This window comes from Pediculus humanus, genomic scaffold, assembly GCF_000006295.1.
Source record: "Pediculus humanus corporis 1103172107371 genomic scaffold, whole genome shotgun sequence".
NCBI classification, from domain to species: domain Eukaryota; kingdom Metazoa; phylum Arthropoda; class Insecta; order Psocodea; family Pediculidae; genus Pediculus; species Pediculus humanus.
Window position 1 is genome coordinate 213,231 of NW_002986999.1, and position 21,787 is coordinate 235,017.

At 26.3% G+C, this 21,787-nt stretch overlaps 2 protein-coding genes across 2 annotated transcripts in view; both read left to right on the top strand.

Moving 5' to 3' along the window:
• Positions 1–1,730: 1,730 nt before the first annotated feature.
• Phum_PHUM013770 (uncharacterized protein) lies at positions 1,731–2,301 on the top strand (the record flags this gene model as incomplete). Its single annotated transcript, XM_002422742.1, has 2 exons — positions 1,731–1,740; positions 2,111–2,301. 2 exons carry the CDS (start codon positions 1,731–1,733, stop codon positions 2,299–2,301), a joined length of 201 nt encoding a protein of 66 aa, XP_002422787.1.
• Positions 2,302–20,893: 18,592 nt separating this feature from the next.
• Phum_PHUM013780 (uncharacterized protein) overlaps positions 20,894–21,787 on the top strand; it is a gene marked incomplete at both ends in the record, with an annotated part of 2,740 nt that continues 1,846 nt past the window's right edge. Inside the window, 2 exons of the mRNA XM_002422743.1 lie at positions 20,894–20,924; positions 21,066–21,131. Coding sequence (XP_002422788.1) covers positions 20,894–20,924; positions 21,066–21,131 — 97 coding nt within the window. The remainder of the gene's footprint in view (positions 20,925–21,065; positions 21,132–21,787) is intronic.

Genomic DNA, 21,787 nt, shown 5'->3' on the forward strand with positions numbered 1-21,787 from the left:
TACGTTGCAGCAACATTAAACCTTTTGATAAGTTACGGGTTTTTATTTTAAATTCTATCTCTCTCTCCCTCACACCCACACACACTCTCTTTCTCTCTCTCACTCTTTCTAACACTCTTTTGTTCCCTGTAAAAAAATTTTTATTTTTATTTTTATTAATTGATGTTGTTTGTTTTGAATTTCACGCGTGCTCTTTTTCCTTTATTTTTTTTTCATATTAATTTTTTTTTTAAAAATATTGATTCGATATCGATTGATTATTGATTAAAGGATTTGATTTATTAATTAGGAAAACCGCCGTTCAAATTTATTCTGTGTGTAAAAGCGCCGCCATATTTGTTTTTTTTTTATTTCTTGTATTAATCAATTAATTTCAATTTTTTTTTCAACTCCCACGCAGTTTTTTCACGTTTTTATTGTTATCCCTTATCAATTTTTATTTGATTAATTTTGTTATAGTAAAAAAAGGAATATCGTATTGAAAAAAAAAAAAAATTTCAATAATAATAATGATGATAATAAAGAGTCGTGAGGGAATTTAAAAAAGGAATTAATTCATTCGTTTTGTAATTTCATCGGTTTTCAAATGAGAGGGAACTGTTGGGGAGGTTGTTAGGGAAAGAAAGAGAGGGCGGGTGATAATGATGATGATGATGGCGGTGGTGGTGGTGACGGTGGTGGCAAAAGGTAAAAACTAACTAGGATTTTTGATTTAAAATGATTATAAATCAAAAAGTAACTTTTTTCAACAAAAAACCTTTGCTGCAACCTTTTAAAATAAAATTTAATTTGAAAATCAAAAAAAAAAAAAAAACAAAAAAACTTTCATTGAATTCGTTTAAAAACTAATTATCACTTTTTATTAGTTTCAATCAAACAATCAAATTATTATTTTGTTTGTTTGTTTATGATTTTTCAATTAATTAATTAATTCAATTATTATTAGAAATTATTGTTTTTATTTCGTTTTATAAATTTTTTTTTTTTTTTTCGTTAAAAAAAAAAAAACCCTTGCGACCGATCGAGTGACCGCCATTATAAAAATACACAAAACAGGTAAATTTTTTTTTTGTGCTAAAAATAATAATAATAATAATATAAATGAGTGGACATTGAATGAATATAAGGGGATTATAAGGGTTGAAAATGAATTGAATTTCAAAAACTATGAGAGAGGCAAAAGGTACGAGGGAGTGAATAATAATAATAATAATAATAATAATAATAATAATAATAATAATAATAATAATTTAACATTTTTATTTGAAATATGAATATAATATAACGGATTATAAGGGTTAAAGATTTTCGAGCGGGGAGAGGGGAGGGGAGGGAACGAGGAGGTTGTCCGATAACCGAGTGTATCCATTTCAAAAAATATGTAATTTAAAAAAAAAAAAAAGGGAAAAATCGGATTGGATCGTTTTTAATTTAGAGGGGGGACCCGTAGGTAAAAATAAAAATTCTATTTCGTGGCGATGATGATGATAATGATGATAAGTTTAAATTTTTTATTTATTTTTATACTTAATCGTTTTAATAAATAATAATAATGATTATTAATAATCGTAACGTAAATGAGGATGATGATGACGATAAAAAAAAATAATTAATAATATTTAAAGTTTTTTTTTTGTTTTAATAAAAACGTTTTTTGTTTTTTTGGCGCCAAAGTTTTTTAATTAATAATATTATTATTTGCAGTATCGTAACCAGACTATTAAAAAAAAATGGAGGAACGTATGGCGTTAGATTCGATTAATTTCATTTTTGTTTTTTTTTTGCGGTTTTTTAAATTACAATAAAATAAATTTTTATTAATGCGACACAATTTAAGGATTGTGAAATGATAATAATAATGATAATAATAATAATAATAACAATTATCAAGTTTTTTTTTTTTTACATACACGTGTGTGTGTGTGACCGTAAACCTATTAACACCACCTGCTTTTCTATTAATTTTCTATAATTTTCCGGAATTTTTTTTTGTTTTGTTTATTTATTAAAAATAAAAATATTTTCATGCATGGATTCAAGTTTTATTAACAAAAATGATGATGATAATAGTAATAATAATAATAATTTGTTTTGTTTTCTCTCATTTCAGGTTTTCCTGCAGCCGCGTATGCCGCGTATGCAGCCGGCCGAAGCTATTCGGGCTATCCTAGTTTTGGATTATCATACCCAACAGGTAATCATTCAGCCACTTTGTACCACCATCCCCTAACGCTTCTTCCCTATCCTTTAGACGTCGGAGTCTATAATTCTGGAAATGTGCATCATCCCTTACCGCTGTGAACGTTTTTTAATACTAATAATAATAATAATAATAAACGAAAACAAAACACTTTTAACTTTTAAAACTATTTTTTCCGACGATTATTTTTCACGCGATGTTAATTATTATTATTATTATTATTATTATTATAAAATAAAATATAATTGTAGGGGGAAGGGGAAATGTAATATACCACGTTGTCACCATACGAGAAAACCATCATCCTCGCTCCCCCCCTTTTTTTTTTTTTACGTTCCTTAACGAAAATAAATAATGGCAAATAGAAATTTCGCGGGGGGAGGGGGGTATAATATGTAACACTCGTGGTTTTTGCAAAAATTTTCCAGAATCCTTTTCGCGTAAATCTTATTTATATTTATAACGGTAATAAGAAAAGGATTTTATTAATGAAATTCGAACCGCACATCAACCCCTAAGCTCATACTATAATTTAAAAGCTTAAAAAAAAAAGGCGGGAAAATTTAAAAAAAAACAATAAATTTTTTTTTTATTTATTAATTTTAATTTAAACAACGATCAATTAAACTTAATAATATTTATTATTATTATTATTTAATCTCGAAACTTTTACTGCCGTTTAATATTATATATATATGAAAATATTTTTAATAAAGACACGCGCACTCACGAACGTTCTATTTCTCTCTCTCTATCACGTAAATATTATTACATTTACGTTTAATATCACATACATATATATTTTTTTTATCGGTTTCCGGTTTTTAAAAAAAAAAGTATAAATAATAATAATAATAATAATAAAACGTTTATCAGAATGCCTACGGACTAAAAAAAAATAATAATAATAAAATAAAAAACGATAGGTATTAAAATAATAAATTAAAGAGAATCATTCTTTTTGTGTGCGTTACGGGTGGGTGTGGGTGAATGGAAAGCGGAAGTTAAAATGGAAAATATCGCGTGAATTTAACGTAACGATTTCCGTTTTTAAACGAGAGAGAGAGAGACGACAAGGAGGGGGGAGGGCGGAAACGTGGAAAAGGCGGGAAGAATCGAGTGAGAGGGAGTGAATGTGTGTAAACTAAAGTGAATGTTTTTAAAAATTTTGGTTTCGTTTTATTTTTCTCTCTTCGATTTTCGTCATGGCAGCATCAAATTTAAAAAAAAAAAAAAAAAAATTCAATGAGTTTAATTTATTTAAATTAAAAAAATTTTTTTTTAAAATGTTTAAAAAGCTTTTTTATGTCTTTAAAAGAGATATTGAAATGATTGTTACTTGAAAAAAAAAAAAAAATTATTTAAACGGAAACGGTTGAAGGGAAAGGAGGAATGAGGAAAGAAAAAGAGAGGGAAGGGGGTAGATGATGAGGAAAAGGAAAGGAAAGGAAAAAAAAATTGGACGTAAAAAAAATCAAAAATTGAAAATAAAATTATTTTTTAAAAATTGAATAAAATAAAATTAAATTAAAAAAAAAAAAATTATTTATTTATTAATTTATCGATTTATTGATTTTTCGTTTTTTAAGTGATAATAATAATAATAATGATGATGATAATGACAATAATAATATGATGAAGTTTTTTTTTCGAATTTTCTCGTCTTTTAAAAAATTTAACAGGAAAAAAAAATTTTCTATTTTTCTCTCTTTCGTCCATTTTTTTTTCTTTTTCTTTTCCCCACTCTCTCTCTCTTTCTCTCTTGCCCCCTCCCCTCTCTCCATTTTTCTTTTTTTTTTTTTAATTAATTTTGATTTATTTCAATATATATTTAAAAAAAAAATATATATATATATTATTGCGCGTTTTTACGTTTTTTTTTTTTTTTTGTTTTTACGTTGCCATAAATTAGACGAGTTCTCGTACACACAAAAAAAACGAATAAATAAAAAACAGCAACAACAACATAATATAAAATATTAATAATAATAATAATAATAATAATAATAATAATAATAATAATAATAATAATGATAATATAAAAAAAAAAAAGAATGCAACATTTGAAAAAAAAAAAGTTTTTTTTTTTTTATTCGTAAAAATCGAAAACAACAAAAACAGGAAAAACAACAACAACAACAAAAACAAAAAAAATTGAAAAGTTTTAATAAATTCATATGACAAAAAAGACGTGCAGGTAATGTTTACCAACATACAAAAAAAAAATTGAAATCGTTGCCAACTGTACGACAAAAAAAAGAAAAGTTTTTACAAAAAAATAAATTTTATTTTTTGTACCGTTGTTTTTTTTTTTTTTTTTTTTTTTTTTACTTTTAAAAGAGAGAATAACAAAATAACAAATCAATTTTTAAAAAAAAACGGAAACGGAAACGGATAAATTTCTTACAAAAATATTTTTGTTATTTTATACTTATGATAATAACAGTTTACAATTTCCTTTTGGCATTAAATCATTTGAAAAAAATTTTTTTTGTTTAAAAAAAATGAGAGAATTTATTTTGTTAAAGTGGAATTAGACAAACAATTATATAAAACCCAAATGATTTAACGTGGAACGAGAGAAAAAAAAAACTTGCAAATTAATTAAATTTAAATTATTTGACCAAAGTTTCTTCTTTCTTACAAACCCCCCTCCCCATCTCTTTCTCTCTCTCTCGTTCTCCCCATTAAAATAAAAAAACGAGCAAAACTAAATTACATAACGTCTATTATAAAACCTATTAAAATTAAATTATTATTATTATCATCATCATCATTTAAATTAATAATAATAATAATAATAATAATAATCGTTTTGTAGTCGTTTGTTATAAAAAAAGACGGTTAAAAAATTTTTAAATTATTTAGAAATTAGTAAAAAAAAAAAATAAAATAAAATAATAATAATGATAAAGGTGATGATGATGATGATGATAATAATAACAAAAAAAATATTTTATTACACCTTTTTTTTTATTATTAAAAAAAAAACGGGTAATTTAATGTCGTAGACAATAAAAAAAAATAATAATAATAATAAACGCGCGACAATACCTGTAAATTTATTCTTTTAAACACAACTTTATGATAGAATAATGAATTACGATTAATGATGATGATGATGATGATGATGATGATACTGATAATGATGATAATTAATGATGTAAGAAAAAAAAAAAAAACTTTTTCAAAGATGAAAATTTTCACAGGTAGAAATATATATATATATATATATATATATATATATATATATATATATATATATATGTATTTGTTTGTTGTTGTTGTTTTACTTTATTTTCGTTTATTTCTCTTACTTTATTTCTTTCATTCGGTGTTATCCGTTTTTTTTCCCTTCGGGCATATTTTTCGTTTATTTAACTTAGAACTTTTAGATGGGGGGCAGGGAGCAGGGAAAGAAAGAAAAGAAACAAAAAAAGAAAACAACATAAAGAAAGAAAGAAAGAAAAAAAAATTTTTTTTTTCTTTTTTTTTTATTTTATTTTTCTCATGTGAATCATTAAACTCCTCCCCTCGTCTTATTTTGCCCCTTCCTCCGTTTCGGCCTCTTTCCACTCCCACCCCTAACCCTCTCTCTCCCACGTCCGGAAAAAATATAGAAAATTTTTTTTGTTTATTTTCATGTCGGAAAATTTTTTTTTCTTATTTTTTCGTTTTTTTGTTATAATTTAGGTTAAAAAAAGAAAGAGAAATAATTATTTGACTAGTAGACGATTCTGGAATTGTTTTCTGCTGGAAAAAAAAAAAAAAAATTATCAAAAATATTTTTTCAGTTTTTTTTCATAAACGAAACGTTTCCGTTTAGAGATTTTAGAGGGGAAAAAAAAAATTTTTGAAAAATTTCCCAAATTATTATTATTTTTTTTCCGCCATTTTGAAATTTATACATAAATGATGATATATTTTATTATTATTATTATTTTCGCTATTCGAAAATAATAATATTTGTCGATTGTTTTATAATAATAATAATAATAATAATAATTTGTACAAAAAGGAAAGAACTACGAGAATTTATTGGTAGGGGAAAAATATCGTCGTCGTCGTCGTTAAACAAAAGCGGAAACGGAAGCAAACGGAATTTTTTTGTATTATTTTTCATTGTTTTTCAATTGATAAAATTTACAAAAAAAAAAAATTCGCGGCGTTTTCATAGAAAAAAAAAATTTTTTTTTCGTTTCAATGTTGGCAACGTTAATTATTTATCGTGAGCGTCGGTAAAATAATTTTCCGTATATGTCATTAATTTTAATTTCAATCGTTTTATTTATTTATTTTTTTTCGGAATGTAATACATAAATCTATTTAAATAATAATAATAATAATAACAATAATAACAATGATGATGATGATGATAAAATGTTCACAGAGGAGGCGCGACGCACATTTCATTTTTTTTTTTTCTATTTCTCTCCCTTTTCCCTTTTGCCTTTTCTCTCCGCTTCCCTCTTCTTCATTATTTCCCACCGCATCCCGAAAATTTCCCTTTTTTCGTTTCCGGAAAAACTTTCTTTTTTTTTCCTTTTTCATTCCGTTTTCCTTTTTTTCTTTCGGCCATTCTTTTCCTATTGTTATATAGTCTCCGTCATTTTTTTCCTCGGAGGGTTCGCTTGCCAGTGAATTAGGCCTTTTAAAAAAACATTTTCCACGTGGCTTGTTTTTTTTTTTTTCTCCATTTTCTTACTTTTTCACACATTGGGTTTGTGTCTTCTTTTTTCTTATTAATCTTTTTTATTACTTTTCTGCTTATTTTTATTATTATTAATAATAATAATAATAATTTACGCTTTGCATATTAAAATCAAATCGTGTTTGTTTTATTATAAAAAAAATCATTAACGGAAAATTCGTTCGTTATCAAAACGAACGACATAAACATTATTTATTTATGTTATCAAAACATTTTTTTATGTGATAAGAATACATACGTACGTAAAAACGCATACATAAATAAATGCATGTAAAAAAAATTAATCTTTAATAAATTTTTATTAACGTATGTACATATTAAAAAAAAAGTGTGAATCAATATTTTAAAAAAATTTTCTTTTTTTTAATCTTAATTTATTTATACCCGGGGTAAGTTTAAATTTAAATTTAAATTTAAATTATTATTATTATTATTGATTTAACGTCCGTTATGTTTTCAATAATAATAATAATTAATTGTTTGCTTCTTAAAGTGCGTTTGTACATTTTATATATATACATAATTTATGTTGTTGTTTTTTTTTAATAAAAAAAAACAAAAAAATGGTACAAAAATTGTATTTTTGTATAGTAATAATAATTTTTATTATTATTATTATTATCAAATTAATTAATATTATATAATTAATATAAATGACGTTTCTGTAAATAATAATAATAATATATATAAATTATCATATCATTATATAAAAAAAAAAAATTTTACTCACGACAAAAAAAAGTTTAAAATTAAAAGTTTGTTTTTTTAAAACATCTAAAACTTTTTTTGTTATCTGTTATTATCATTATCATCATCGTTGATGATAAGAAAAAATTTTTAATAATAATAATAATAATAATAATCTCACGTTCGGATTTGCGCGCGCGCGCGCACACATGCGGTCGTTTTATTTTATTTTTATATCTGTATCTTCCCTTACGTATTGAAAAATTAATAATGATGATAATATAAAAATACTGCCATATTCCACTCTTGTTAATTAAAAATTTTTGAGGAGGGGGGAGGGTGTGAAGGGAGTGGGGCAGAGAAAAAAGGGGGGGGAAAACTAACAGAAAATTGACACTATTTAAATAATTTTTTTTAATAACTATAAATATAATTTTTTTTTTTTTGTAAAATTAAAACGCAAGCGTAATTATAATTATTTGTTTTTTTTTTTTTTGTTTAATGAGATTTTGTTGTGACGATGGTGTCGTTATCGTTATCACTACTACCCCGTACCACCACCACTACTCCGTTAGGATGTTGTTGTTGTAAAATAAATAAAGTTAAAAATTAATTTTTTTATTTAATTTATGTATGTGTGTGACTTTGTTTAGGAATAACATTTTGCAGTGTGGTGAGGCCACGTCCTGGCCCCCGTGACTCCCCAACAAGGTGTCACCACCCTGGTGTCGTCACCGGTAAGACCTAAAATATACCAATTATATATATTACACTAAATTGCTATAAATATATAGTTTAGGATAATATATCTATCTGTTTGATTATAAAAAAAAAATATTATATATTTAGATTTGCTTTTTTTTTTACTCTATGTAAATGTATATTTAAAAAAAAAAAAGGAAAAAAGGAAAGACAAAGGAAAAATATTGTAGTGTTATCTATGTGTGTGTGTGTGTGTTCGTCTTTTTATCACTACTACAATCTTTTAATTGATAAGAAAAAGTACTTAATGAGTAAACATAGTTTAGGTATAGTTTTTATAGTTTCCTTCTTCCTTAATTTATTTATTAATTAGTTTATATTATTAATAATACACCGTTTTGTAGCTTTTTTTTTAAAGTAATAAAGTGATGATAATAATGATAATAATTTAGCGAAAAAGTAGCAAAAGGATTTTTATGCGACAAAAAAAAAATTTTTATTTATATCGTCGACTTATTTATAATAACAAAAAATAAAAAACAAAAATGACGGCGATGGAAAGGGTAGGAGGGGGATTGGGTAGTGGGTAGGTAGGAGTAGGGTTGGGGGAGGGAAACGGGAGATTTTATTTAAAAGAAAAAACGTTTTTTTTTTTGAAAAGGTTACGTGTCTAATTAAAGTCTCAGGTTCAATTTCCATTTTGGTTTCCCACACACACGAACAAAAAAAAAAAAATACACTAGTACAATTTTATCAAAATGGTTTTTTTTTTTGACTTTACAAGATTTTTCCCTCTTTTTCTATCTCTCTCTCTCTTTATCTATCTCGCATACACATACATACATCCCTCGTATATTTTTTTATAAAAAAAAAAAAAAAAAAAGTTTTCTCTCTTTCTCTCTCTCTCTCTGTTTTTTTTCAGACGGTAAAATTCAAAAAATCTCTGATATTTTTCGTTTCAGAAATCTCTAAGTTCCCACGAGTAATGCTTATGCGTTGCGGTCGGATAAACATAGAGCTTAAAATACTCTTCTGAACTAACTCACGGGATTTCTGGTAATGAAATTTGCTTTGGGCTCTACTACCATCCTTACCGAAAAAATCTCTCTCTCTCTCTCTCTCTCTTTTTTACTTTCTTCCCTTTATAACAGAAGCCATAAATATATTTCCTTTAACCGTCGTATCTTACTTTATTTTATTCGTATTCCCCCTCTCTCTCTCTCTCTCTTTCTTATCGGTATAATTATTCTTTCTCCTAAATAATATTGTTTTCGTTGTTGTTGTTGTTCGTGAATCGGTCAGATATTGACAGTTACGCTTGCGTATATTTTATTGCTAAAAAAAAAAGGGGGAAGGAGGAGGGGGAAAACGGTTGGTGGCTCATTAATCTCTTTTGTCGACAAAAAAGGTTTAACTTTGTGAAGGAATTTGCTGGAGTGTAGATTTTTATTTTCCAGTCTAAAAAAAAAAATAAAAAAGTTTGTTTTTTATTTTTTTTTAAAATTAATTTGCTTTTGTAAATTTAACAAAGGTGGAATACTTTTCTCGTTCTTGTTAAAATTTTTTTTCTTCTGCTAAAAAAAAAAAAAAACTCAAATAAAAAATTGATTAAAAAAGAAAAAAAAAGAGAAAAAAATTTTTTTTTTGAAAATTGAAAAAGGGAAGATACCGAAACGACAAAAAAAATAAAATAAAATCGAAAGAAAATTAAGATTTTTCTCCAGGAGAACAAAAAAAAAAGGAAGAAAAAGAAGAAGAAAAATAAGAAGGAAAGGAAAACGATTCTGGAGAAGGAAAAAAAAAAGTGAAATTTTTTTTTCATTTTTTTTTGCCTCCCCAATAAACCCTTAACTGTTCTAAAATTTTTTTTTCGTAAACGTTACCTTTAATTTCGAAGTTAAAAAAAAAAAAAGAAAATGGAGAGGGGAAGTGTAACGTTCTTGCGTGATTCACGCACAATACCTTAAATAAAACGTTACAATAAAATAATTAAATAATAATAATAAAAAGACGTCGTCAAATAAAAAAAAAATTTATTACTATTATTATTAACGCATAAAATTAATAAAAATTAACCTCCAGATAAATAAATAAATAAATAAATAAAAAGATTCGAGTCAGTTTGAGTTTGTCCGCGTAAAACGTAAAAAAAACAATTTAATTTGTGGTATAACAATGTTATTTAATGTCATTTTAAAAGTTTTTTCCATCCCCCCACCCACTCTTATTTTTTTTCCTTTTATTATTATTTGTTTTGACTGTTTTTAACCTTAATTGAACGTTATTTAATTAAAATTGTTTACAATAAACTCGGTCAATTCAAAATTTAATGTCACGCGTCGTATAATTTTTTACGACGTTTATTTTTTTTAATGTTCTTTCCCCCCTCCCCTGTTTTTTCTGTTGTTTTTGTTTTTAAATCCCGATTTCGAAGTAGAAAATTTTAGAACAGTTTATTTTTTCTTAAATGTGCGTTTTCAAATACGTGAGTAATAAATAAATACAACGAAAAGAAGAAGAAGAAGAAAATGAAGAAATTACCGATTGTAATTTAATAATAATTACACAATAAAAATTTAATCAAAAGGATAAAAAGAAAAAAAGAAGAAATATGGAAGAAGAAGAAGAAAAAAAATGGTTGAAGGTAAAAATCGTCGAAGTTTCTTTTCCAGAAAATAATTATAATAATAAATTAAATCAACGATAAAAATCATGGAAAGAAAAAAAAAAGAAAAAGAACGATGATGATTTTCTGGAAAAATTTCTTCATTTTTAATTTTTTTAATTTTTTTTTTTTATAATTAGTTGACCGATTTATTATTGAAGAGCATATAACAATATTCGTTTTTCTTATAATTAATTTAAAATATTAGTTTATTTTCTTTTAGTTTTATTTTTAATAATTTATTATTATTATTATTATTTTAAATACATAATTTATTACTCGTTTAAAAAAAAAAAAAAAACTTTAGATTTTTAGATTAGAAACAAATTTAATCAAATAGAATAATAATAATGATAATTATTATTAATATTTTGGTAAATAGAAAACATTATTTAAAAGTGGTGTGTGCGTCTGTGTGTTTGTGTATTAATTATTAAAATCGTTTACGTCATAAATTTATGTATATATATTATTATTAATAAGTAAAGTAGGTGATTTATTAATGACGGAATAAAACGTTTACGATGTGTTATTATTATTATTATTATTATTAATATTTAAGTTATTGTTTATGTTGTTAAAAATAGTAGTGAAAATATTTTTTTAATTTTTTAATAACCTTGACGTAATAATTCATAATTAATAATAATAAATAATTTCCCAAATTATTATTATTATTATTATTATTATTATTATTATTCGTTAATAAATTAGACGGAAGAAAGTAAACTATTAATAATAATAATAATAATAATAAACGGTAGCGTATTTAGAATTTTTTAATAATTAAAAAAAAAATTGAAATCGGTTTTTAAATAAATAAAAAAATTATTATTATTATTATTAGTGATATTAGATTTATGTACATATATTTAACAAAATTAATGAAAAAAAAAAAGTTAAAAGATTAATTTTTTAGTTACTTTAATAGTTATTAGTTTTTTTTCTTTTAAATTAGTTTTAAAAAACAACAAAATTATTATTATTATTATTATTATTATTATTATTATTATTATTATTATTACTACTTATTATTTAATAATTAGTTTTTATTTAGTTAGGAAAAATTAAAAAAAAAGGAAAATAATAAATGGTAATTATTTTCTTTTTTTTAAACTGATTTATTTAATCGATTTATTGATTAATTTATAATTAATTAGTAAATAATAATAAAAAGAGAGGTTTTTAATATTGTTGGGGGAGGTGGAGGGGAGGAGGGGGAAGGTGTGGCGCGGTAAAAGGGAGGGGGAGGGGAGGAGGGGGAAGGTGTGGCGCGGTAAAAGGGAGGGGGAGGGGAAAAGTTTATTTTGTTGATTTTAAAGTTCGGATTCGGCCCTCAAAAAAAAGATTTTTTTTTTTAACTAAATAAAGTTTTGTTCGAAAGTGTTTGTTTCTAAGAATTATCGGAGAGTCAAAGAGACGGAAAAGAGATTTTGGGGAGGTGGGAGGGGGGTACAGGGAATAGGGGAATCGCGTTTAACATTCAATTTATGCCGTTTTTTTATTGACATTCCAAAGGTGGAGGTTAAGAAAAAAGAAAATTTTATTACATTTATTTATTTATTTTAATTTTATCGTTTAATAGTTTAACCCCGAATGATTTCGAATTTTTTTTTTCTAGAACATTCCAATTCATTCTTTATTTAAATAAATAAATCTTTTTACGTATAGGTTACAGGGAGAAAAGAAAAAAAAATTGTCTTCTTCTGCTCCGATTTTGTTTTTTTTATTATTTATTTTTAAAATTTCATATTATTATTATTATTATTATTATTATTATTATTATTATTATTATTATTATTATTATTATTATTAAGAAAAAAAATCGTCTGCTATTCGGATAAATGATTATTGGCTTTATATTTATTAATTTTTTTTTCTTTTTATTTTTCGTCGTCGTCGGAGTTTTTTTTCCCCAAATTTTTTCTTTTTTTTGTCATCTTCGTCATATTTTTTATTTTCCAAAGGAAATTTTCCATTAGTTGTCAGAAAAAAAAAGAAAATTTTTTTTCTTTTCTGACTGACATCGGGGAGAGGGTGGGGGGTCACTCATTTGTCACGTGAAAAACAATAAAAAAAATTTTTTTTTTTTTGTCTTTTCATCCGTTTTACATTACACGTTTTTAACTTTCTTCACTTTTCTCATTCTCCGTACATTTTGTCTTTTCTTTTTTGTTTCCGCTTCTTTTTCTTCTTTCTCTTTTCTTCTTCTTCATCTTCTGTCTCTTTTCAACCACAATTTTTATAAAATTTATAGAATTTTTTTTTTTTGTATCTTATTTCAAATCCTCAGCTTTATAATAAACAGGAAAAAATCCATTTTTTTTCCTACTCCCCTCCCCTCATTCTCTCTCTCTCTCTTTCTCCTCCTTTCTACTTACCGATATCGTTGTGGAAAATTTTCTTAGGGAAAACCATTAAATTCAAGAAAAAAAAAACAGAAAAAAGAAAAAAAAAATTTTTATTTTATTTTATTAGCTCGATTAGCCTTTTTTTTTCTATCTTTCTTTCCATTTTTTTTCTTTCCTTTTTTTTCCTCTTTCTTTTCCTTTATCAGATTCTTCTTATTTTATTTTTATTTTTATTTTTTAAAGTGAGCAAGTTGAAGCAATAAATTTTTAAATAAAATAAAATAAGAAGGAAAAAAAATTTTTTTTTTCTTTTTCTTTTCTTTTTTTTTATTTCGAGTGTTTTTTTCCTGCTTTGACAGGCACTTAAACAATCTATTTATTTCTTATTACTCGTAAATAGTACCCTTTGGTACTTGTATCTTAAATTATACACTATAAAATTCACCTCTTTTATTATTATTATTATTTATAAACTTAAATTACGCCCATGATTTCTAGAAAGAAGAAGAAGAAATTTTTTTCTGTTATAAAATATTATCTTGACTCCAGCTGCCTTAGTTCACAATGTTTTATACTTTCTTACATTTTTTTTTTTCTTCTTTTCTTTTGCACCACCACCACCACCATTATCACCATCGCCATTATCCATTTAAGGCCTTATTTTGTTCCAAACTTTTTTATTCATGTCAAACTTGAAGAGGCCACAAGCTCTGAATCAATATTTTTGCGGTTTATAGAAAATATCTTTTTGTATTCTCTTACATAATTTATACTCCTCCTTTATTATATTTCAAACTCAAACTAATAATAATAATAATAATGATAATGATATTTATTAATAACGGAAACGGCATTCCCTCCGGAAGTTTGTGTGTAAACACCCCCGTGAAATTTTTTTTTTTTTCTGCTTATGCCTTGTAATATTATTTTAAGTAAACAAAATCATTTGAATTTTTTTTTTTTTTATTAAAAACCTCTCTTTCTATCTCTCTCTCTCTCTCTTTTTTTTTTTAAATTATTTCGTTTATTAAAAAATAAATCGATTAATAAATAAAAACCGGAAGTCGGTTTTTTGAAAAATAAATAATATCGTCGACCGACTTTTGTTTAATTCGTATTTATTTAAATAAATATTTTTATTATTTTTTTTTTTTTACATCTCGAAGAGTCTAAATAAATTGGGATGGGTGGGGAGGAAGGGGATAGGAAACGAGTCGATGATGAAGGGGGGGGGAATGAATAATGAATTTTTTTTTGTTTTTTTTCTACCGGAAATTATTATCAATTTGCAAACATTACTTAATTTTTTTTTTTTAATTTTCTGACACTTGATTACATAAAAAAAAAACAATCTTGAAAGTTCTCTCTCTCTCTCTCTTTCTTTCTTTCATTTTCTTCCACTTTCTTTCTCTCTCTCTTTGGTTGGTTTTTAACAAACTGTTCAAAACTCTCACGGTGGAATTCACGTAAAAAAAAAATAATTTCAAATATTATATCTTCCATAATGCTTAAATGTAACTTTATATACAAGTTTTAAAATTAAATTTGTTGCATTAAATAATAATAATAATAATAATGATGATGATGATGATGATGATGATGATGATGATGATGATGATGATGATGATGATGATGATGATGATTATGATGATGATTAAAGTTTTATAAAGTGTAATTAAGTTCGGATTTGTGGCGTGACTTTAAGCTTTTATAAAATGAGGAAATTAATCGTTTCGGATTGGGTGCTGCTAATTTTAAATGATTTTTTTTTTTTTTTTCATGCATGATTTTTTGACTTTTACTTTTCCAGTTATAATAACTATCATGACTATTGCATGATGTGTATATACAAACGCAGACAAACGTGTGTGTACATATATATGCAGTTGTTGTTATTATTATTATTTCTTGGCCGCTCGGTGGGGCTGGTAATGGATATTTTCATCTCCCTTCATCATAATTCAATCCTTATTTTATATTAACCGGATATGTATTTATTACTAAACGATTGCGAAACATTTTCTTTTTTTTTTTTACTCTCTCTCTCTTTCTTCTAAGGAGGTGTTTTGGTGGTGTGAGATTGTCACGGGTGTTTGAATTTGAAAGGGTATTTATGACTGGAAAAATAAATAAAAAAAAATGAATAAATAAGTAAAATGAAATCCGACATATTGAGTTTTGATTGCGATTTGGCTTTCCGTAGGGTTCCCGGGGTACAGCTACCTTCCTACCCCATCCGCTGCTAGTTCCGCACCAGCCGCTGCCACCGAACGGCCGACGAGTTGTTACGAGTACGCTGCTGTCCCGCAACAAAATGGCTTACCTCCTCAAAGGCAGAACATACAGGATCAATCTCCCGTTCATAGGGAACAGGGCTACCAACAGAGAGCCCTTCCGCAGGTTGTTACACAAAGAAAACAGGCGATACCTTCACAGCAGAGAACGACTCCGCAAATGTTAATGCGCTCTGATATATACAATATGGAAGATAGAATAAAAACATACGTTGCAGGTACGAGTTTCCACCACCCACCCACCCACCCCCCCAAAAAAAACGTGAATATTCCACGGAACGGGGAAATAATAACTAACTGATAAAATTGGAAATTTTTTTTTTTTTTTTGATGGGCGGGAGGGAAAAGTAGGAGAAGTAAGAGGAGGTGAAAGGTAGGTGTTGAAAATGAGTAGAACGAGGAGAGAGTATAAAAGGGGAGAGACGAAAAAAAAAATGATTATTATTATTATTTTTTTATATGAAAATTAAATATGAAGTAAAATTTAATCTTGAACATTAATTAAATGAGGTTTTCGAAAAGGCTTTGCCATCTTATACAAGTGATGACAAGACAGTTTTCTACGTTCTTTCATTTCCAATCCTTTTGTCTTGACAAAAAGGATAAAATCTTTGATGACAGAAGACGATTGGTTTATTAATCATTTCTAACAATCGCATCATTTTCCTTCATTATTTTCCTCTCTTCTTCTTCTTCTTCTCGTGCAATCAAATTTTTCCTTTTTTTCTTTTTTTTTTTTTTTTGCAAATTTAATAAAAATCTTTGACTTGACTTGATTTTTTCCTATCATAATTCTTCTCTCTTTCTTTTTTTCTTTTTTCATCACACGCGCACACTCCCCTCTCTATCTTTTTCTAACCCTTTTCACGCTCGATTCGAATTTAAAAAAAAAAAATTTTTTTTTACGGTCATCCTCCATGTTCTCTGCGTCTTTTTTTTATGTTTTTTTTTTTTTCATTCGACCATTTACCCCCTCCCTCACCATCCCCCCCCCCCGGAAAAAAAATGGAAAGAAAAAAAATTTTTTTTTATAATAATTTTTTTTTCCTCCCTTCTCCACCCGAAAACTTTTTTTTTCCCCGACAATCAAAAATTAAATTGACATTTTCTTTTTTGATATGTTATTGTATTTCCCTCATTCTTTTATAGATAAAGGAAAAGAAAAAAGGAAAAAAAAATTCTATTCAGCTTTTAAAGGAATCAATTTCCTTTGACATAGAACAAAATCGCATTAAAAAAAAAATTTTTTTTTTCTTTTACTTTATATTTATAAGATATTGCTGGAAACCTTAAGAAAAAAAAAAAACCTTTTAAACCTTTTTCTACTTCCACGTCATTGTCCTTGTCGTCGTCGTCGTCGTCGGCATGTCGTCATGTATTCTCTTACTTAAATAATTTTAATTTTTTCCTTCCTTCTCTCCCTTCCTCCCCCCTCGATCTATAATCGAATTTTTTTCATTTATTTACATGCAAAACAACGACTAACAACTTATCATCATCCACATCATCATTATCATCATTATCATTATTTATCTATTAACGTATGGAAAACGTTCAATTTATTAATTTGATTGTTATTAATATAAAATTGGTTATTAATAAATAAATTTAATTAAAGATGAAAGGATTTTGAGAGTGTGCAAAAAAAAAAAACGAGTTTCGAAGGTTTCATTATTATTATTATGGTTAAACAAAGAAAGAGGGTGAGAGCTTAGGGAGAGGAAAGAAGAGGGGGAGAGTTAGAGAGAAAGGGGGTAGAGAAGAATCGTTTAAATTATTTTAATTAATTTGACAAAAAAAAAAAACCTTAAAAGAAAAAATTTTTTGTTAATTTCTCCAGAGTGGCGGTGGTGATGGTGGTGGTGGTTAAGAGTTTTTCCTGGGAAAACAACAATTAAAGGGTTTTAAAATAGATTTTAATTACGGGAAAACATTATTATTATTATCATCAAAGAAAATTTAATAATGATAACAACAAACCACCACATAAGAAGAAAACGTGAAATCTTAATAAAACTTTATACCGACGTAATTTTATCCCGACTGACCTAACGATATAAATTATTATTATTATTATTATTATCATTTTTCATCTGGAGCTACCATAAATTTTGAAAATTTTCCATTCCAGTTTGAAAATTAGATTTTTTTTTTTTTTACCGTTATAGATATTGGAAAATTTTTTTTTTTCCCCAAGACTTTTTTTTTTTTTCCAAAATGCGAATCGTTTCACGATGAAAGGTAAAAAATTTTTTCTCCATCGACGTTCCATAATCAATTTTTTTTTTTTGAAATGTTATTTACTCCTGGATAATTATGCCGGATGGGATAAAGTCGTGTTTTTTTTTTTGGAATTTTGGAGGGAGGGAAGAGAGTTGGAAAATTATAAAATTCCGTTTGAAAATGTTCGATATACATACGAATTTTTCGATTAAATCGGTAATTCTGGAGAAAAAATTTTATCATTCCAGTAGTAAATATTTTTCATATTTCATCTTTCTTTGATTTTTTTTTTTAAATTTTCCAAACGTTTTATGTAGAATTAGGATTGCGTTTGTTTCGTAAATTTTTTTTTTAATATTTTCTCCAGATTTTTTTTTTAAATCGCGCGTAATCTCGCGGATTTCAGTGATTTTTGAATTTTAACTACTTGTTGCACGACATGAGAAAGGATTCGTCAAAATTTTCATTCGTCATTTTCTTTTCTCCATAATCATCATTCCAGCATTATTTTTACTTTCTACAAAATTTTTCCACACAAACATTTCCTCGACATACGTTCGATTTTTTTCTCTTTTTTTTTCATTCAAAACTATTATCATTATTTATTACACGACTGGAAGAAAAAAAAAATTTTTTTCCCATTAAAAATGTAACATAAATAATATCACATGTTATTTATTATTATTATTATTATCGCAATGTTTTTTTTTTCTTTCTCGAAGAAGAAGAAGAAGAAAAAGGAAAGACAAATTTATTTTTTATTGAAATTGAAAAAAAGAAAAAAAAAAAAAAAAGAAAATTGTTATTTTTTTCATTTTAATGGAAGGGGAGGGAGGAGGCAACAGCGTTTGTTATAACTGGAGAAAAATAAATAAATAAATCCGAACATAAAAATAAGAAATAAATTTGTCACGATTCAAGTTTTCTTTTTCGCCTTCTGGAGAAAAATTTTCTTTTTCTTCTCGTAATAGATTTAAATCGTTTTCGGTGCGGCATTTTGATATATGTGTGTGTAAGGGAGGGGAAGAGGAGGGAGGGAGGAAGTCGCCGTAATAATAATAATAATAATAATTTTCATAGTTGCCAATAATATCTAAAATTGTCCTTTTATTATTAAATTTTGAACTTTGCATAAAGCAATAAATATGAAATATGGCCGATAACAAAAAAAAAAGTGCGGGAAAGAGGAGATGGTGCGTAGGAGGGGGAAAGGAAACTCTCGTTAAACCTTTCAAAGGATTCCGATAGGGGGTGGAGAAGAAGGGAGGGACGGAGGAGGCGACATTTTATTTTCATTCGATGTTAATTTTTAGATCAAAAAGTTTTTTTTTTTTTTATTTTTTTTTTATTTTTTATTCCTTTGATGTTCAGACGACAACAAACAACAAACAAAAATCGTACCTGAACATAGAGACAGTTAAAAAATAAATTGAGAGGAGTAAATCTCGGAAATTTCAAATTAAAAAAAAAGTGGAAGAAGAAAAAAAAGAAAAAAACGTAGCGTGAAAAAAATAAAAAAAAAACATGGCCGAAGGGTTTTCGATTGGGTTTGAGGTGAAATTTCTAGAAAAAAAGTTCAACCCCGCCTCCCCTTCCACCCCCTTCCTCCCTTTAAATCGAAAATAAAATAAAATTTTTTTTTATTTCGATGGCGTTAAAGTAAAAAAAAAAAAAAAGGAAAAAAAAGGAAAAATGGAAAAAAACGTTTTTTTAACGAAAAAAAATAAAAATAAATACGAGAGGAAAAAAAGGATGAAGATGAGGAAAAAATGATGATGATGATGATGATGAAAACGAATTAAAAAAAAAAAAAAAAATTGGGAAAGGATAAGAAAAGAAGCAATATCGTCTTCGCCCTGACCTCTCTGACCTTCTCCCCTTCCCCTGCCCCGCCCCCCCTTCTCTTCGTAATCGTGATTAATTGCCTCGAGTATTATTTTATCCAGTTTAATCTCATATTAGTTTTGAAAAATGTTCTGGAAAATTCCACCAAAAAACTAGTCATAAATTTTTTTTTTTTTAGGAAAAAAACCTCTTCACTTCCCTACCATCGCCACACCCCTCCCCTCTCCTCCACCATTTTCAATTATATAATCATTTTTATTTTTTGATGCCATTTCCAAAAAAATCATTTTTTAATCTCGTTTCTAACTAAAATTCTTCAGTTTTTTTTTCCTTTTACCTTTTTTTCCATTTTTTCCTTTTTCTCTTTTCCATTTTACTTTTTTTTTTTTTAATTGCCGTTGCTTTTTGATTTGATTTTTTTATAAAAAAACTTATTTCGAAAGTTTTTGAATTTTTCAATTTAAGAAAAAAAAAAAAAAAACTTTACTCATTTAACATTGAGATTTTGCTTTATTACTTTTATTATTATTATTATTATTATTATTGTGTCAGGACCGTAAACTCGTTGAATAATTATTTCGGGTTTGTTATTTTATTTTAATTAATTATTATTATTATTAATATTATTTAAAGGAAAATGAAAATGACGTGAAACTTTTAAGGAGGTTTAAGATTAATGAATTTTTTTCTTTTTTTTTACGGAGAGGGGGAGGGAGGAATTAAATTCTGGAATTGAATTTTTTTTTTAAAAAAAAAAAAAAAAAAAAAAAGAAGGAAAAAAAGGAACGAAAAAAAAAAAGTTTTCGAGTATTCATTCATTTATGGGCCCAAAGGGAAACGTAAACTTTAGTAAAATTTAAAATAAAATTAAACGAAGGGATGCATCGCAATGGAACATAATGCGTGACCTGAGCTCTCAAGACCCCTGGGCGCTCTAACACCGCCGCCGCCGCCGCCACTGCTGCTGCCGCCACCACTACTCCCGACCCCCCCTTTGCCTATTCCACCAACGCTACCGACATCACCCTTGACTGACACCCTATTTTCTGCAGTATAAAATGAGAGCTATATTTTTCCCAGGAAATGAGACAACAACACAAATTAAAAACTCTTGCGATTGAGTCGTTATTCTTTTTGTCGGTGATGGTGATGGCGGTGGCAACAATGGTGGCAATGACGTTTTGGTTTCAAAAAATTTCGTAAGGTTTAATTTTTATGAGGGGAATAGAAGGGAAGGGAAAGGGAGGTAGGGAACGAACGACGTAAAAGATTTTTAGACTCTTCGAGATTTTTTTTTTTTCTTATTTTTATGTTTCGCTTATGAGGATTTGTTTTTAAAAAAAAAAAAAAAAAAAAAATTTATTTTTAACTTTTATTTGATTTTCAGTTGACCTAACGAATGGGCAGCTGACGCCTAATAACAATACGCCACTGCTTACTCAAGCTATTTCAGGTGAGATTATTATCAATGTTATCACCACCTTATCTATTATCACCAAACCTTATCACATTATTTTTATTTTATTATCAATTTAAAATTTTTTTAGATTTTCTTTTGTTGTTGGTTTTTTTCTACCTCTCTCTCTCTCTTTTTTTTTTGGAAATTTTCTTTCTTATTATTTTTTGCACTTAATTATTATTATTATTTCTTTATCATCACCATTTTTTTTAAAATAGATTTTTTAATTAGTTTGTGTTGTTTCGTTCCCTTCGAAATTTATCCCATCCGTCACATTTTTTTTTTCGTTTTATTTTATTCAAAATTTTTTGGGCCTACCTATTTTACACGATGGTTTTAATTAGTTATTATAAAAATTTAAATTTGAAATTTTGCTTACGTGTGTGTATGTGAATGTTGTTTGCACAAGGAACCGGAAGTGGAAAGGATGAAAAAGCGGAAACGTAAATGCTGCAAAAAAAAAAACCTTTTCTATTTTCGTTTAAAACCTTTTTATTTTATTTTTATTTTATTTTATTTTTTGTATTTTTTATTAAAAACTTTATACAATTTATTACTTGTGATATAAATTTTGAAAATCGAATCCAGCAGAAGATTAAAACAAAAAAAAATAAAAAATAAATCCGGATTCGATATAAAAAAAAAAAAAG